Source organism: Prunus avium, chromosome 6, assembly GCF_965620075.1.
Source record: "Prunus avium chromosome 6, drPruAviu1.hap1.1, whole genome shotgun sequence".
Taxonomy (NCBI): domain Eukaryota; kingdom Viridiplantae; phylum Streptophyta; class Magnoliopsida; order Rosales; family Rosaceae; genus Prunus; species Prunus avium.
In genome coordinates, this window is record NC_142289.1 from 15,190,278 (window position 1) to 15,210,438 (window position 20,161).

The 20,161-nt window shown below is 34.0% G+C and overlaps 1 protein-coding gene and 1 long non-coding RNA gene across 2 annotated transcripts; both read left to right on the forward strand.

Moving 5' to 3' along the window:
• Positions 1-5,681: 5,681 nt before the first annotated feature.
• Positions 5,682-8,033, forward strand: LOC110769922 (uncharacterized). The gene has a single exon (XM_088254249.1). The coding sequence runs from the start codon at positions 5,682-5,684 to the stop codon at positions 8,031-8,033; it is 2,352 nt and encodes a 783-aa protein (XP_088110375.1).
• A 4,345-nt stretch (positions 8,034-12,378) lies between these two features.
• LOC110759387 (uncharacterized) lies at positions 12,379-15,288 on the forward strand. Its single transcript, XR_015836325.1, has 3 exons — positions 12,379-12,938; positions 13,216-13,500; positions 15,014-15,288. It is a non-coding gene; the product is annotated as an uncharacterized LOC110759387 (long non-coding RNA).
• Positions 15,289-20,161: the final 4,873 nt, after the last annotated feature.

Here is a 20,161-nt window from a genome sequence, read left to right on the forward strand (position 1 = left end):
CTAACATCTTTAGATTATTTTCCATATGTGATGTAATCTATGGACTTGTCACTTTATTGCCTTCGTCAAAGTTTCCTAAAGCGACTTTTATGACCTATTAATTATGTAGTGTTATGTCCTAAGAAGTTTCCATTTTTGTATTGGCTTCCAGGACATATTTCTAACACAATACCCAATCGAAATGGTGGGATCTTCAAAACCCTTTTGGTCTGACTAAATCGTACGTCCAAAATACTTTTAGCTGCTCATGCCTCAATTTTGACTCCATCTTGCATAGATCTGTCAATGTTGGGTATTGGAATTCCTTGCAGCATGTGAGTCCAATGGAAGATCTACTTCATACTTTTTTCTTGAAGAAGTCAACAAAATGTTTTATTAATCCCAACCGGGAAGTGTGCCAGTTAGGACGTTGAGCCTAAAAGGGGGTTGATTGTAAGACTTGTGAGCTTGGTAAGAAGCAAAAACGGTGAGCAATCCGACATCACTCGAGGAGGAAAAGTTGAAGTACCTTATAAAGGAAGTTGACAATACGTCGCGTTTTGGCTAAGATAGTATAAGCTTGAGCCAATAAATAAAATCGTGAGGGCGCAAGCTAAAAGCGAACGATATCTTGCTACAGGGAGTGGCATGTGACACATTGTTCAAATGCCATAGTATTTCTGATTACAAGCTCCAATTCATCCAAAATATTCTTCAATAATAGTGTATTAGTTATATTCAAAGTAATAGCAAAGGTCTTTACATGTAATTTATGTACTAATATAATTAGTTCAAAATATTTTCTTAGTTCCAAGTCCTTATGATAAATATATACTATCAAAAATAATCAAAATCGAATTGGAAAAATAAATGTAATCATACTCTGATTCACAAAATGCACTAGTAACGGTTGGTCAATGCATCATTGTACCGACCATTACTAGTACTTACCCAGGTTGCGATGAGGGAGAGTACCAACTTGATGATAACTATCACCAATTATTGGATTATAAAGATGGAAGCATCAATCTGTTGCCCTGGCATTGGTTTCTAGACACCGAGAATACTCATTGTTAAAGCGAGAAGCATATTCTCTCAAAGGTTCATAGTCTCATTGCCGAATGGTATATAAGTCATCCGCTGAATATAAGCGATCGGTTTAAATAAGGGTTAGTGTGAGAAGAAGAGCGGCTACAATGACAAAGATGACTGCCCAAGGTGTATCAAAAAACTTTTGACTCAAAACATCATTACAACTGTTTCCTGCCATATTTCTCCAGTTCCTCACATATATAAGTACAAAAGAAGTTATCATTATTTACAATAAGCCCAGCAGCACCATTTGATAATTGATGAAGTATACTTCTTTAATCCTTCACTTAACATTTTATCTTCAAGTATAACTTTACTAATGTCATTTGAATATTAATTAAGTTTACTAAACTTAACATAATCTAAGGAGAAAAGAGTCAAGAGGCCAAGCGCATGTGGACCCCCATCAATAAAATGAAGCTGGACATTACGCTTTATAATACTCAAACGTTAATTACCCATTGCCAAGCTTAGCAACACAAACTTGTAACTTGAGTGGGGTATTTGAGATGTTGGAAAATTGCCCTAATTGACCATATACAATTAGGTTGCGACATGTTGAGTGTGACCATTAATCAACTATTCTGATTTCACATAGATAAAACAAGTGATAATCTGCTCGCTTGTAATTACCTGAGAGTCCTACTATACTTCCCATAAAGCAGTTGGGCTTATTATGCTCAATTTGCTCCTCGATCATATAATAATTGAGTTGACTCGAGTCTTCACGTTGGAAAATGAATTAGTAACATAAATAAATAACAAAAACAATCAATTAATAAAGGCAAAGAAATAAAAATAAAGCACTTACAACTGCTTGAAAATAGTCACAACCAAGTCTCTTATTACTAATCACCAGCAAGTAAAAGAAAACATCACTTCACATATAAAAATATTCCTCATGAATTATGTTCTGAGGACGGAAAAGGGAGCAGACCATACTATCAACTCATTAACATCAATTGATATTATATACATCTTAGCATATGTTACTTGAAGATAAATATACATGCCCGCATGGAGGCATGATAATTTTAAGGACATCCGTGCAAAAACAAAATTAGAATATTAACAAAATAAAATAGTAATAAGTGGAGGGACAACTTATTGTATGTTGGATTCACCAATAGAGATTGAGTAGCCTAACTTTCAAGGGTAGTATGTGCAGACTCCATAAAGATAAGTCTGCACGTAGGCACTTAATAATCATCACCATTTTGTAAGTTAGCTTGACCATATACAATTAGGTGCAATGGGTTGTTATTGCAATGTGTTGACCGTAATCATTAATCGGCTATTATTATCTCACTTGGATAAAACAAGTGATAATCTGCTCGCTTGTAATTACATGAGTCCAATTATACTTCCCGTAAAGTAGTTGGGCTTATTGGGCTCAATTTGCTCCCCGACCATATAATAATATAATTGACTCGAGTCTGCATGTTGGAAAATGAATTAGTAACATAAATAACTAACAAAAACAATCAATTAATAAAGGCAAAGAAATAAAAATGAAGCACTTACAACCACTTGAAAATAGTGACGACCAAGTTTCTAATTATTAATCACCAAGAAGTAAAAGAAAACATCACTTCTCATATAGAAACATTCATTATGAATTATGTTCCGATGATGGAAAGGGAGCAGGCCATACTATCTACTCATTAACATCATTTAATATTAGACACTTCTTAGCACATGTTACTTGAAGATAAATATTCATGGTCGCATGAAGGTATGATAATTTTAAAGACATCCGTGCTAAAACAAATAAAATTTGAATATTAAAAAAATAATAAAGTAATAAGTGGAGGGACAACTTATTATATGTTGAATTCACCATTTTAGATTGAGTAGCCCAACTTTCAAGGGTTGTATGTGCAGCCATAAAAATAAGTCTACACATATGCACTTAATAATCATCACAATTTTGTACGTCGGCTTGACCTTATACAATTATGTGCAGTGGGTTGTTATTGCGACGTGTTGACCGTAACCATTAATCAACTATTCTTATTTCACATGGATAAAACAAGTGATAATCTGCTTATTTGTAAGGGGGTTTCACTAAAACACCCAAAGTGGGGGCTGAAATTATAAAAAAACCCAACACCCAAAACACTTTATAAACACACCCAAAACCCATCATTACACACACTCAAAACTCATTTATAAACACACCCAAAAAATATACAATTGTTGATTTTGGGGTTGATTTTGGGTGTGTTTCTATGTTTAAATAGTGTGTGGGTTTTTTTATAAATACATGCCTAGGATTGGGTTTATTTATAATAATCTATATTTGTAATTACCTGAGAATCCTACTATACTTCCCGTAAAGTAGTTGGGCTTATTTGGCTCAATTTGCTATTTGACCATATAATAATAGAGTTGACTCGAGTCTGGATGTTGGAAAATGAATTAGTAACATAAATAAATAACAAAAACAATCAATTAATAAAGGCAAAAAAATAAAAATGACGAACTTACAACCGCCTGAAAATAGTCACGACCAAGTTTCTGATTATTAATCACCAAAAAGTAAAAGAAAACATCACTTCTCATATAGAAACATTCTTTATGAATTATGCTCCGAGGACGGAAAGGGAGCAGGCCATACTATCAACTCATTAGCATCATTTGATATTGCCCACATCTTAGCATATGTTACTTGAAGATAAATATCTATGGTTGAATGGAGGCATGATAATTATAAGGACATTCGTATGAAAACAAAATTAGAATATTAACAAAATAATATAGTAATAAGTGGAGGGACAACTTTTTGTATGTTGGATTCACCAATTTAGATTGAGTAGCCCAACTTTCAAGGGTCGAATGTGCAGGCTTCGTAATGATAAGTCTGCACGTATACACTTAATAATCATCACCATTTTGTACGTTGGCTTGACCATATACAATTCGGTGCAGTGGGTTGTTATTGCGACGTGTTGACCGTAACCATTAATCAACTATTCTTATTTCACATGGATAAAACAAGTGATAATCTGCTCATTTGTAATTATCTGAGAATCCTACTATACTTCCCGTAAAGTAGTTGGGCTTATTTGGCTCAATTTGCTCTTTGACCATATAATAATAGAGTTGACTCGAGTATGGATGTTGGAAAATGAATTAGTAACATAAATAAATAACAAAAACAATCAATTAATAAAGGCAAAAAAAGAAAAAAGACGAACTTACAGCCGCCTGAAAATAGTCACGACCAAGTTTCTGATTATTAATCACCAAGAAGTAAAAGAAAACATCACTTCTCATATAGAAACATTCTTTATGAATTATGCTCTGAGGACGGAAAGGGAGCATGCCATACTATCTACTCATTAACATCATTTGATATTGCCCACATCTTAGCATATGTTACTTGAAGATAAATATCCATAGCCGTATGGAGGTATGATAATTTTAAGGACATCTATACGAAAAAAAATTTAGAATATTATCAAAATAACATAGTAATAAGTGGATAGACAACTTACTGTATGTTGGATTCACCTATAGAGATTGAGTAGCCCAACTTTCAAGGGTGGTATATGCAAGCTCCAAAAAGATAAATAAGCCATGAAGCATACTAACTCATGTAACAATCTTTTTTTTTCCCAAGATGTAACAATCTATTGAGTAGTGGGATTATGTAAGACCCATGACCTTGTTAAGAAGGAAAAATTCAAAAATTAGTAAACAGAATATTCTTAATCTTGAGAGGCAAAACACAACCCACTCAAAGTCAAAGATATACAAAAAAACAACGCAATATTTGCTTAATCAAATTCTTTTAAAATTTTCAAGCTTGTGGGGCGCTCCTGAGGGTTAACTGCGAGGCACCTTTTAATAATCATTGTCATCCGCAAAGCTTTGTCTAGTGCATACTCATTTTTTATTTCCCCATCTATCAACTTCTTCCACTTTGATTTCTAAAAATCATTTCCAACAATGCATTGTATCAATATCGCTCAAGGAGAAAAACTTGAAAATCCTTATAAGAGCAGTTAGCATCTCATACATGTTTTGCCCAAAATAGCATAAGCTTGAGCCCAGTGGCGGAGGGAATGCAGGCCCACAAGGGTCAGCTGACCCTCCTGAAATTCCTTAATTAACCCTCAAGTCAATATTATTTACCCTTTATATATAAATTATTATTAATATATGACCCTTCTCAATTTCAGCTTTCCTTTTTTCTTTTCTTTACCTTTTTTTAATAACTTCTTAATTAAAGAACTACTAACCTAAAAGCTAAAGGAGACAACCTTTTGCACTACTTAAATTAACCCTATTCTATTTCAACTTTGCACTGTGTGAATTAAACCTATTCTATTTCAAGTCTTCGTTTGCATCAATCATTCAATTATTTTTTTTCTCTCCAACTCTACAGCAAGAATTCAACTTTGTTTCACTGAATCGTGACGACTAATCCAGTAAGTCTTTAACCCTAATAGTGTAATTTTTTTTGGTGTAGTTTTTTTATTTTTATAGTTCATTGTATTTGTGGTCAGTTAATTAGTTATTTATTTATTATCTCAAATCAAGAACAATAATATTTATATGATTTCTTTATCATCTGATTTCTGAAATTTAATTTTAAAACAGTTATGGAGAAATATTTTAAAAGAAAAGCGGCAGATCAATTGTCACCTCCTCTAAGAACAGATGCATTAAATCACGGTACTGCAAAACGTCAATGTGAGGAAATCAATCTAGCTGATCTTCCTTCAGATCCTGGGCTACGAACTCGAATTTTGGATTACAATCCTACTGTCCAAGATCAGGTACGCAGAGCTTATTTGCAAAGAGGTCCTTGCCAACCTAAAAAACACAATTTTCCTCAAACGAATTTTAGTAATACAATTCGAAGGTTCAACCCTGCTTGGTTTGATGAATATGCTAGTTGGTTGGAGTATAGTATTGAAAAAGATGCTGCATATTGTCTATATTGTTATCTGTTCAAACCAAACAATGGAGAACAAGCTGGTGGTGATTCCTTTGTTAAAAATTGGAAGAAAAAAGAAAAGCTAAAAATTCATGTTGGAGGCACTAATAGTGCACACAACCATGCTAGGCGAATGTGTGAAGCTCTATTAAATCAGAGGCAACATGTTGAGACATTTTTTTTCAAACAATCACATCAAGATCGAAGTGATTATCGTATTCAGTTAAATGCATCAATTGACTGTATTCGATATCTTCTACGACAAGGGATGGCATTTCGTGGTCATGATGAATCTGATGATTCAAATAACAAAGGTAACTTTCTTGAACTTTTGCATTGGTATTCTAATAGAAATGAGGAAGTGAAGAAAGTTGTACTGAAAAATGCTCCTGCAAATCTTAAGTTAACATCACCCGATATACAAAAGGATATTGTGAATGCTGCTGCAATTGAAACTTTAAATAAAATTATTGGAGATGTTGGTAACTCATTATTTTCAATTCTTATTGATGAGTCTTGCGACATATCTGGAAAAGAACAGATGGCCATTGTATTGCGATATGTATGCAAGGGACATGTAATTGAGCGATTTGTTGGTGTTGAGCATGTTAATGATACTACTGCTTTGTCACTTAAGAAGGCAATTGATAATTTCTTTTCGAGAAATAAATTGAGCATATCTAGGTTGCGTGGCCAAGGCTATGATGGTGCCAGTAATATGCGGGGAGAATTCAATGGTCTTAAAACTCATATTTTGAAGGAAAATGAGTCTGCTTATTACGTTCATTGTTTTGCTCATCAACTTCAATTAGTTCTTGTGTCTGTAGCAAAGAATCATATCAAAATCGATGATCTTTTCACTTTGGTTTCTAATTTGGTGAATGTTGTTGGAGGCTCCTCTAAACGTCGTGATTTTCTTCGAGAGAAACAAGCTAGCAAGGTTATTGAAGCACTTGATAGTGGAGAGATTTCAAGTGGGAGGGGCTTAAATCAAGAAATCACTGTTAAACGAGCAGGTGAAACAAGATGGAGCTCTCATTATGGTACTTTGATAAGTATCATAAATTTATTTCCATCTATAATTGAATTGCTTGAGGAACTTAAGGTGAATGCATCGAAAATTGATCAGAAACATGAGGCAACCAAGTTATTAGATTGGCTGGAATCATTTGATTTTGCATTCAGTCTACATCTTATGAAAAATTTGTTGGGAATTACTCATCAGTTATCACAAGCATTGCAAAGGAGAGATCAAGATATTGTAAACGCCATGAACTTGGTTACACTCAGTAAGCAACAATTACAAGAGATGAGAGATAGTGGATGGGATTCTTTACTCAATCAAATTGTTGTTTTTTGTGAAAAATATGATATTGATGTTCCTAACATGGATGATATTTATCTACCTTCAGGCCGGTCACGACGCAGAGCTCCAAAACTCACAAATTTGCATCACTATCAAGTCGATTTATTTTATGATGTCATAGATATGCAACTCCAAGAATTAAATAGTCGTTTTACAGAGACTAATACTGAGTTGGTTCTTTGTATGGCATGTTTAAGTCCACTTGATTCATTCTCTGCTTTCAACAAACAAAAATTGATTCGCCTTGCTCAATTTTATCCGAAGGACTTCTCAGAGAATGATATCTTAGCACTTGAGGATGAACTTGAGACTTACATATTTGATATGAAATCTAGTAGTGTGTTTTCAGGATTGAAAGGAATTAGTGATCTTGGAGAAAAATTGGCTGAGACAAAAAAAGATAGGGTATACCCATTGGTTTACTTGCTCGTGACACTGGCACTAATCCTACTAGTTGCGACTGCCTCTGTGGAAAGAGCATTTTCTGCTATGAATATATTGAAAAGTGATCTGCGCAACCGAATGGGAGATATATGGATGAATGACAGCTTGATCATATATATTGAGAAAGATACATTTGATATTATTGATAATGAAGTAATTATGAAAAGATTTCAAGAGATGAAAACTCGTCGAGGACGATTGTGAATGTATTGGAATGATTTATGAGTTATTACTAAAGACTTTGTTTTATTATATAAATTTATCTTGTTATGCGATGATTTTAATTTTTGAGGTTGACCCTCCTTGATGAATTTTCTGGCTCCGCCGCTGCTTGAGCATATGAACAAAATCGTGATGGCCCAACCCCAAAGCGGAAAATATCTTACTACATGGAGTGGAATGTGACATATTGTTCAAATCATACAATCGGACGAACTCACTCAGCAGAAATAAATCCTATATTTTTTATTACTTCAAATTACCCAATCAAAATGGTGGGATCTTCATAACCCTTTGGTATTGACTGAATCGTATGTCAAATCTACTTTTAGTTGGTCATGCCTCAATTTTTACTCCAGCTTTGCACAAATCTATCAAAATGAGTATGACTTCATGTTTGTAATTCCTTCCACCATGTGAGTCCAATGTAAGATCTACTTCGTAGTCTATTCTTGAAGAGGTCAGCAAAATGTTCTATTGATCCCAAGCGATTTTCATTCCCTCAACTTACAATATAAAACTGAGAAATATAAAGTCATCTTCAATATTGAGATCTCCTCAGCATAAGGAGGCAATGCAAATTATTTTCGTCAAAAGGTCTTCCGTAATAAAATAACAGCACATGATTTTCAAGCATAGAATGATCTGGACATATCTCTATTATCAAGTGTGTTTTTTCCAAATATTATGTCTTCTACAAGCTCCAATTCATCCAAAATATTATTCAATAATAGTATATTAGTTATGTTCAAAATAATAGCAAAGGTCTTTGCATGTAATTTATGTACTAATATAATTAGTTCAAAATATTTTCTTAGTTCCAAGTCCTTATGATAAACATTTACTATAAAAAATAATCCAAATCAAATTGGAAAAATAAATGTAATCATACTCTGATTCACAAAATGCACTAGTAACGGTTGGTCAATGCCCCATTGCACCTACCATTACTAGTATTTACCCAGGTTGCAATGAGGGAGAGTACCAAGTTGATGAGAAATATCACCAATTATTGGATTATGAAGATAGAAGCATCAATCAGTGGTCCGAGCATTGGTTTCTAGACACCGAGAATATTCATTTCTAAAGCGAGCAAAATATTCTCTCAAAAGTGCATCGTCTTGTTGCCGAATGGTATATAGGTCATCCGCTGAATATAAGCAATCGATCTAAATAAGGGTTAATGTGAAAAGAAGAGCGGCTACAATGACAAAGATGACTGCCCAAGGTGTTTTGAAAAACTTTTGTCTCAAAACATCATTACAACTGTTTCATGCAATATTTCTCCAGTTCCTCAAATATATAAGCATAAAAGATGTTATCATCATTTACAATAAGCCCAGTAGCACCATTGATAACTGATGAAGTATACTTCCTTAATCCTTCGCTTAACATTTTATATTCAAGTATAACTTTACTCTCAAATAGCAATTACCCATGAAGCATACTAACTCATATAACAATCTATTGAGTAGTGGCATTTTGTAAGACTCATAACCTTATTAAGAAGCAAGAATTCAAAAATTGGTAAATTAAATATTCTTAATCTTAAGAGGCAAAACACAACACACTCAAAGTCAAAGATATATAAAAAGCAACGCAATATTTCCTTCATCAAATTCTTTTAAAATTTCCAAGTTTGTGGGGCGCTCTTGAGGATTAACTACGAGGCACCTTTTAATTATCATTGTCATCCGCAAAGGTTTGTCTGGTGCGTACTCATTTTTTATTTCCTCATCTATCATCTTCTCCAACTTTGATTTTTGAAAATCATTCACATCTCAAGTACATGTTTTGCCCAAGATAGCATAAGCTTAAGCCTATGAACAAAATCGTTAGGGCCCAACCGCAAAGCGGAAAATATCTTACTACATACAGTTGGATATGACACATTGTTCAAATGCTACAATATTTTTTATTACTTCAAATTACTCAATCAAAATGGTGGGATCTTCAGAACTCCTTTATTTTGACTGAACCCTATGTCAAATGTACTTTTAGCTGGTTATGCCACAATTTTGACTCCAACTTTGCACAGATCTATCAAGATGAGTATGACTTCATGTTTGGAATTCCTTCTACCATGTGAGTCCAATGTAAGATCTACTTCGTAGTCTATTCTTGAAGAGGTCAGCAAAATGTTGTATTGATCGTAAGCGATTTTATATTCCCTCAACTTACAGTATATAACTGAGAAATATAAAGCCATCTTCAGTATTGAGATCCTCTCAGCATAAGGAGATAGTGCTAATTATTTTCGTCAAAAAGGTCATCCATAATAAAGTAACAGCACATGATTTTCAAGCATAGAATAATCTAGACATATCTCTATTATCAAATGTGTTTCTTCAAATATTATGTCATCTACAAGCTCTAATTCATCCAAAATATTCTTTAATAATAGTGTATTAGTTATGTTCAAAATAATAGCAAAGGTCTTTGCATGTAATTTATTTACTAATATAATTAATTCAAAATATTTTCTTAGTTCCAGGTCCTTGATAAACATTTACTATCAATAATGATCAAAATACAATTGGAAAAATAAATGTAATCATACTTTGATTCACAAAATGCACTAGTAATGGTTGGTCAACGCCCCATTGCACCTATCATTATTAGTACTTACCTAGGTTGCGATGAGGGAGATTACCAACTTGATGATAACTATCACCAATTATTGGATTATGAAGATGGAAGCATCAATCAGTAGCCTGGGCATTGGTTTCTAGGCACTGAGAATATTCATTGCTAAAACGAGCAACATATTCCCTAAAAGGTTCATTGTCTTATTGCCGAATGGTATATATGTAATCCACTAAATATAAGCGATCGGTCTAAATAAGGGTTAGTGTGAGAAGAAGAGCATCTACAATTACAAAGATGACTGCCCAAGATGTTTCGAAAAACTTTTGTCTCAAAACATCATTACAACTGTTTCCTGTAATATTTCTCTAGTTCCTAACATATATAAGCACCAAAAAAAGTTGTTATTGTTTACAATAAGCCCAGTAGCACCATTTGATAACTGATGAAGTATACTTCTTTAATCCTTCGCTTAACATTTTATCTTCAAGTATAACTTTACTCTCAACTAGCAATTGCCCATGAAGCATACTAACTCATATAACAATCTATTAAGTAGTGGTATTGTGTAAGACCCATGACTTTGTTAAGAAGCAAGAATTCAAAATTGGTAAACCGAATATTCTTAATCTTTTTTTTTTGGTGAGAAAAAAGGTGGCAAAGGAGTCACCTCTCCGAGCCGGGCATGGGTGAAGGGAAAGCTCTCCCCATGGAGTTTATTTACACACCTTTGTGTGTGGTGCAGCCCATTCGAACACGGGACCTTCGGTCCCCAAGCACTTTGGCTTTTCCACTACACCAAACCCCATGGGTCGAATATTCTTAATCTTAATAGGCAAAACACAACCCACTCAAAATCAAAGATATATAAAAAGCAACGCAATATTTCTATAATCAAATTCTTTTAATATTTCCAAGCTTGTGGGGCGCTCCTGAGAATTAACTACGAGGCACCTTTTAATTTCCATTGTCATCCGCAAAGCTTTGTCTTCTGCATTCTCATTTTTTATTTCCCCATCTATCAATCTTCATCTTGAGAGGCAAAACACAACCCACTGAAAGTTAAAGATATATAAAAAGCAAAGCAATATTTCCTTAATCAAATTCTTTTAAAATTTCCAAGCTTGTGGGGTACTCCTAAGGATTAACTGCGAGGCACCTTTTAATTACCATTGTCATCCGCAAAGCTTTGTCTGGTGCATACTCATTTTTGATTTCCCCATCTATCAACTTCTCCAACTTCGATTTATGAAAATCATTTCCAACAATGCATTGTATCAATATCGCTCAAAGAGGAAAATTTGAAAAGTTTTATAAAAGCAGTTCACATCTCATGTACATATGTTGCTCAAGATAGCATAAGCTTGTACCTATGAACAAAATCATGAGGGCCCAACCCCAAAGTGAAAATATCTTACTACATGGAGTGGGATGTGACACATTGTTCAAATGCCACAATATTTTTTATTACTTCAAATTACCCAATCAAAATGGTGCACTATGCCAAATTTCACTTTCAGCAACGCTACATAGGCATCGGTAAAACGAAAATCGATGCTATTAGCACATCAGGCATCGATTTTATAAATAACGATACTAAACAGCTACAAAGACATGAGTATGAAGTTTTGGTTTTTTATGACGATGCCTTTGATTCCCTTTAGCATCATCTCTCATAATCATAGATGCCTAAAGTGATTTGCCTTTTTTTTTTTTTAAGAGGTACATTTTTTTTAAAAAGCCACCGTTGCCTAAAGGGTAGTCAACTCTAGTCCAAAATTTTTCACCCTCTCCCTCTCAAACTCTCGCCCTATCTTCCATCTCCCTCTCAATTTTTTCAATCCCTCTCAAACTCTCGCCCTAACTTCCATCTCCCTCTCAATTTTTTCAATCCCTCTCAAACTCTCGCCCTAACTCCTCTCCCTCTCAAACTCTCTATTTCTTCTCTCTCCTCCATCACTGCTTCTTTCTCTCTCAGATGTTCCGACCATGGCCGGTGCTTTCCTCAGGGCTAAAGCCCAGCCACCCCTGCCCATCCCTCAGCCGCGGCGAGCTTCGAAAGGTCGCCTTTGGTGCATGAGAAACCTTCAAATTTTAGTAGAGTCTTTCTAGTTTCTCCACTGGACACCTTTGGTGCGATGCCAAAAGCCAATCTGAGTCTGGATCTCGTTTTTCTTCCTATATGTTCCTATAAATGTTAAATCTGCTTCTTCAGATTGCATGCTCAAAGAAAAAGTAGATATCTGGGATTTGGGTTGACACAGAGATGGCCAAAAGATTGAGTTTCGCAGCTCTTCGTCAACAGTATTCTCTCTTTCCCTTTCTTTCTCTCAAATCTATTTTTAGGGTTTTTTGTTTAAAATGCTTGTTTTGATTCTTGGGTTTGTTGCTTAAGATTATCATCGTTCACTAATAATGAACAACTCAAGAGACTGTTTTCTTCTTTTGGAGATGTTACAGATGGTATTTCTACGTTTCTTATTAATTTGCTCCGATTTTTTTTTTTTCTTCTGTAATTTGTGGAAATTACTGACTGATTTTTACCTTTGTGATGATTTTGTTTAACTGTATATTTTGCTAGAATGGCTGTGGACCGTATAACTCAAAGACCCAAAGGATTCGGTTTTGTCACTTACAAGTCAGATGTTGAGGCACAAAAAGCTTTGAAGGCCATGAATGGCAGGGTAATTTCCTTCTTCCCTATGGTTAAAATTTTTAATTTTATTTTTATAAATGGGCAGGCCTCCTTGCTGTGATAAAGAAGGGGTCAAGAAAGGACCTTGGACTCCCGAAAAAGATATCATTTTGGTCTATTACATTCAAGAACATGGTCCTGGAAATTGGAGGGCTGTTCCTACCAATACAGGTTTATTTTCTTTCTCTTCTGTTTCTTCTGTTGCTTTTTGTTTGAGTAAAAATATACTTGGTTTTCACTTGATGTGCCAGTTTTGTTAGCTTCTGTATAATTTTGAGATGAAAAGGCAGGATATTTCATTTTGGAGCTGCATTTAAATTATTAAAAGTACAGCCATTTTGGTATTTTGTTAGTGAAGCATTAGGGTGCGGTGATCGTACTATTTTGGCATTCAACTAACACATCTTTGTTCTGATTTGGTAAATTGACTCATATTATAATTGTTTTTGTGCCAAATTGCAGATCATATAGCCCTTATACTTGCGCATTCTAATCTTTTATGTACTGAATATGTGTTTTTCGTTGATCAAATTTCCTAGTCTTTGTTTTTGTCATATGTTTTTAAATTGTATTTTTTTGTGAACACCTTCAGTCTTGTTTTTCTCTTTCGAAGTTTTTGTTAAAATTTGTCCAGATGGTTGATGGGAGGCTGATTTTTGTTGAAGTTGCCTAGAGTCAAAAACATGAAGAGGATACCAAATCTAGATAATGACCTAATTTTTTCTCTATGTTGTTCAAGATGGGTTAACTTCTTAAGATTGAACACATATTATATTACTATTGTATGCTCATCATTGCTTTGGTAATTCAAGTTTGAGAAATCTGAATACAGCTTCCTCTTGTAATGTCATTTTTCCCATTAAAAAAGAGAAGAAATGATTCTATTATACTTCAGCGAGTAAAGGTATTTTGAAAAATAACCAAAGGTTTTGGCATATCTTTACTTTTATTGTTTCTTTTTGTATATTCGTTTTGGATAGTAATTACCTTCAAAAGGTTAAGAACTTGTAAACTTTTGGGTAAGTAATTATCTTCAAAATTTAAGAACTTATAAACTAAGTGTTGTCTTTTTATATTCATATAACTGAAGTTAGTTCTAGCATATATGCCATGCCCTTGATCGCCGATATTAATAGGTACGAAAAGGAAAGTGTTTTGGCCTGAAACTTTGGGCATTTACTTGTGCATTTTGAGATCACCAAGGGGACTAATTATGGTTGGCATTTGAGTTAAATGTGTCTATAATTGATTTGTGTGTTCTTTTTGTTTTTGTGCCAAATTTGCATATGCTATGTCTCTTTATATCTAAATGCATATCCTAATTCTTCTTATTATGTTTTTCTTCTTTTTGTTCTCACTTGATATGCTGAGGTCTGGTTGCATATGGTTCACCATTGACTCTTATCTTACTTACTCTTAACAGAAAAATTTGGCTTACTCTCTACTCCATCACATAATCATTTAATTCCTTTTTGAAACATGAAGTGAGATCCATTTAATGGCTTCTTGTTATCTAATTAGATTGGTTGACAAATTAGATTTTTCTTGTTCACCAATATGATTTGGTAAATTTGAAGTGACAACATATCTTAAGCAAATTTAGTACCTTGCACTTTTTAAGCTTATGTTCATATTTCTGTTGTTTGTGTTTACATTTTTCATGCTTTTTTTTTTCTTTTTTCAGTGTAGAGCTAGATGGAAAGACACGTACACCTATATGGAATTGGATGAGGTGCGAGAAGAATTGGCAACTCATGTCCTATAATGGCTTTTTAATTGAACGAAACATTCCTCCTTCATTTTACATGTCTTTCTAGCTAGTATTTTGCGTATATATAGACAAGTATGGATAATTTGTGGTGTGGGGCTGGAAAAATTGTGATTTGGATGTGACAAGTGGATCATTCAAGTATTTTGCTTATATATATATATATATAGACAAGTATGGATATATTTAAATTACTGTTTATATATATGTTTTTTATGAGCAATGGCAAAACAACATGATTTGGAAATGAGGCCTTTCTTAAATACTAACACAGTAACTAAGTAAAGTGTGATGTGAAACAAGCAAAATACCTACCCTTTTCTTACATAAGTGATGCCTATTGTTTGTAACAACTTCAGTTTTCCAGAAATAATTGAAGTTGAAAGATAAAAACAACCACCAGCATCTATATCACTGATGCCTACAACGAGAAGTAGCATTAGCATTTATGTAATCACCAACACTATGGGAGGCTTTTTACTTCTGCAAAATTAAAAAAGCGATGATGTATAATATAATTCACAACACCATTATTTCTTTCTACGATGTTGTAATTGATAATAAGCATCAGCATAGTAGATGTCACTGATGCTGTTAGATCTCTTTAGCCTCACCCCTTTTGAAACTACCGATGCTGTTTCAGGTTTAGGTGTCAGAAGTCAACCTTTTTTTGGCACCCGGAATTCATTTACGCATCGGAGTTTACCAAATATCTGATGTAGTAAGTGACAAACAGCGACGGAGAAAATCCGTTGCCTATTACATAGTAATAGGCAACAGGCTTGAATACCACGGTATTTATCTGTAATAGGCAACGGATTTTATCCGTTGCTAAAGCCCTTTTTTGGCATAGTGGTGGGATCTTCGGAACCCCTTTGTTTTAACTGAATCCTATGTCAAATGTACTTTTAGCTGGTCATGCCTCAATTTTGACTCCGGTTTTGCCCAAATCTATCAAGATGAGTATGACTTCATGTTTGGAATTTCTTCCACCATATTAGTCCAATTTAAGATCTACTTCGTAGTCTATTCTTGAAGAGGTCAGTAAAATGTTCTATTGATCCCAAGAGATTTTCCATTCCCTCAACATACAGTATAAAACTGAAGAAACATAAAGCCAACTTCAGTATTAAGATCCCCTTAGCGTAAGGAGGCAATGCAATTTTTTTTTTTCAAAAAAGTCTTCCATAATAAATAAATAAATAAGGCACCTGATTTTCAAGCATACAGAGATCTGGTCATACTCATATCTTTGTTAGCAAATGCGGTTTTCCAAATATTAGGTCATCTACAAGCTCCAATTCATCCAAAATATTCTTTATAATAGTGTATTAGTTGTGTCAAAATAATAGTAAAGGTCTTTGCAAGTAATTTATGTACTTATATAATTAGTTCAAAATATTTTCTTAGTTTCAAGTCCTTATGATAAACATTTACTATCAAAAATAATCAAAATCAAATTGGAAAAATAAATATAATCATATTCTAATTCACAAAATGCACTAGTAACGGTTGGTCAAAGCCCCATTGTACCGACCATTACTAGTACTTACCCAGGTTGCGATGAGGGAGAGTACCAACTTGATGAGATCTATCACCAATTATAGGATTATGAAGATGAAAGTATCAATCAGTAGCTATGGCATTAGTTTCTAGATACCAAGAATATTCATTGCTAAAACGAGTGGCATATTCCCTCCAAGGTTCATAGTTTCGTTGCCAAATAGTATATAGGTCATCCGCTGAATATAAGCGATCGATCTAAATAAGGGTTAGTGTGAGAAGAAGAGTAGCTACAATGACATGCCCAAGGTGTATCGAAAAGCTTTTGTCTCAAGACATTATTACGACTGTTTCCTGTAATATTTCTACAATTCCTCACATATATAAGCGCAAAAGAAGTTATCATTGTTTACAATAAGCCTAGTAGCACCATTTGATAACTGATGAAGTTCTTTAATCCTTCGCTTAACATTTTATCTTCAAGTATAACTTTACTCTCAACTAGCAATTACCCATGAAGCATACTAACTCATGTAACAATCTATTGAGTAGTGACATTGTGTAAGATCCATGACTTTGTTAAGAAGTAAGAATTCAAAAATTAGTAAACCGAATAGTCTTGATCTTGACAGGCAAAACACAACTCATTCAAAGTCAAAGATATATAAAAAGCAATGCAAAATTTCCTTAATCAAATTCTTTTAAAATTTCCAAGCTTGTGGAGCGCTCCTGAGGGTTAACTGCGAGGCGCCTTTTAATTATCGTTGTCATCCGCAAAACTTTGTCTGGTGCGTACTCATTTTTTATTTCCCCATCTATCAACTTCTCCAACTTCGATTTATGAAAATCATTTCCAATAATGTATTGTATCAACATCGCTCAATGAGGAAAACTTGAAAAGCCTTGTAAAGAGCAATTCACATCTCATGTACATGATTTGACCAAGATAGCATAAGCTTGAGCCTATGAACAAAATCGTGAGAGCCCAACCCGAAAGCGAAAAATATCTTACCACATGGAGTAGGATGTGACACATTGTTTGAATGCCACAATATTTTTGATTACTTCAAATTACCCAATCGAAATGGTGGGATCTTCAAAACCCCTTTGTTTTGGCTGAATTCTATGTCAAATGTACTTTGGTCATGCCTCAATTTTGACTCCATCTTTGCATAAATCTATCAAGATTAGTATAACTTCATGTTTGGAATTCCTTCCACCTTGTGAGTCCAATGTAAGATCCACTTCGTAGTCTATTCTTGAAGAGATTAGCAAAATGTTCAATTGATCCCAAGCGGTTTTCCATTCCCTCAACATACAATATAGAACTGAAGAAATATAAAAGCCAGCTTCAGTATTGAGATCCCCTCAGCATAAGAAGGTAGTGTAATTTTTTTTCCGTCAAAAAGATACTTCCATAATAAAATTAAAAGAAGGCACTTGATTTTCAAGCATACGGAGATCTGGTCATATCTCTGTTAGCAAATGCAGTTTTCCAAATATTAGGTCATCTATACTCTAATTCATCCAAAATATTCTTCAATAATAATGTATTAGTTATGTTCAAAATAATAGCAAAGGTCTTTGCATGTAATTTACGAACTCTTGACTGTCCAGGGCAATCTTCCAAGCATGGTAGTACAAGATTTTGACACTTCGAAGTATATAAAAAGAGTTGGCAACAACTCCAACGATGTTAAAATTAGTCTAAGTGCAAAACTACCAAATCATTATCAAAGATAATTTGAATTATCAAGGAGTATCAATTGATGAAAGAAACAGAGAACAATGAACTGCAGCATTCGTTGAAATTCAGTAAAATGCTAATTATAATTGCAATATGACATATTAAACTAATCATAGCTATACTGCTATCTCATAAACCCTAAACATTATCGATTATCAAGGAGTATCAAATGATGAAAACAAAGGCACAAGAAAAAACACAATATTAATGTTGATTAACAGGACTTTCCATCTTGGATTACAATATCCTCAGGCCATGTTCGGTAGGCTGGACTGGACTGAATTTTTCCAATTAAAATGGATTATAGTCCTAACAGTTGTTTGGTGAATCTAAATACACATCGGACTAGTTGTGACTTGTTTTTTTTGCTTCGGATAAGAATCCATCTTAAGAGGGTTTTGTAAACCCAAGCAGAACCACGGGTTTTGAAGTCTTCGCCTCCTCCTTCACGTCTCATCTCTTCTTCTCTCTACGTCTTTGCTCTTCGTCGCCTCTACCTCTGCCTCCTTCTTCAAGTCTCATCTCTCTACGTTGTTTCTCTTCGTCACCTCCGCCTCCTCCTTGTGATTTCATCTCTCTATGTCTTTCTTCTCTGCATCTCTTCCATTCGTCTGATGTTTGGTGGCTAACAAAAACGAGTTTTTGTCATTCAATCTTCAGAAAACCCAGATTGTAGAAGTTTCGCCTTCAAAATTCAAACTCAAGTGAGTATTTTTTTTTGTTCATTATGCTAATATTCTGCAATATCCTTTTAGGTTTTGATTTGGGGTTTTCTAGGGTCTTTGAGGGTTAGTTGATTTGGCTACTGAGATGTTTAATAAGTTGATGGCAAATAGAGCAACATAACATAAGTATTTGTTGATCATTTGAATGTACTTAAAAGAATTATTTTGTGAATTTTTGGACTATTTTTATGGTATCTTCATGTGATTTCTTAATTTTAATTTTGTGTACATATTTTTTTTATTATCAAATTTAATTATTTCTGATATTAAATAATTTAATAAATATTAAAATAATTTTTTTTTGAAGTACAATGCAGTCGAGCCCTTACTTATACAAATCAACGGACTGGACTTTAGTCCAGTACAACCTAGCCCAACTTAATGTACCAACAACTTATTAAAGTCCAACCCAATCCAACACTCCAAGTCCAATCTAGCCCACCAAATAGGACCTCATGTCATAACTGGGCCTCAGATCAAATCAAACTGCTCTTAGTCTTTGTTAGCACCTAATTTTCTAAGTATCTTAAATCCTCAAGCTACATGTACACTCCATTGCAATATATATATACACGTGTATACTTCTTCGTGATCCAAAAGTCATCTTCATAACAGTGCCTCCAAAAATTTCAAATCAATGATCACTGACTACTCATCAGCAGCTCCAAACTTGTAAATATTGAGGACATTTTAGAATAAAGTTATTCTTTGTTTCCAACCGAATATCTCTCTATATTTATTTCTCATTCTATATTTAATTTCCAAATTGTTCAGGTAATGAAAATCTCCTTTTTTATTTCAAACATGCCTTTTCTCTTTGCTTATACTATTGTCAGGAAAATAGAAGGGGGAAAAAAACCCAAAGAAGAAGTCTAGCAAGTTAGGATTACCATCAGAACTTCCATGTCAGATTCCGTTAAAAAGAAAAAAAAAAAACCAAAACAAAAGGCTAGTTATCAATGGTTCCATGAAATTTCAAAGAAGGTTCAGGCTTCATAAGGGTCAATTTTTATTTTATATTTTTCCAACTTTGCTCGTCATTTCTCATTCAGAAAAAAAAAAAAAAAGGAAATAATAAAGAGAGCCAAA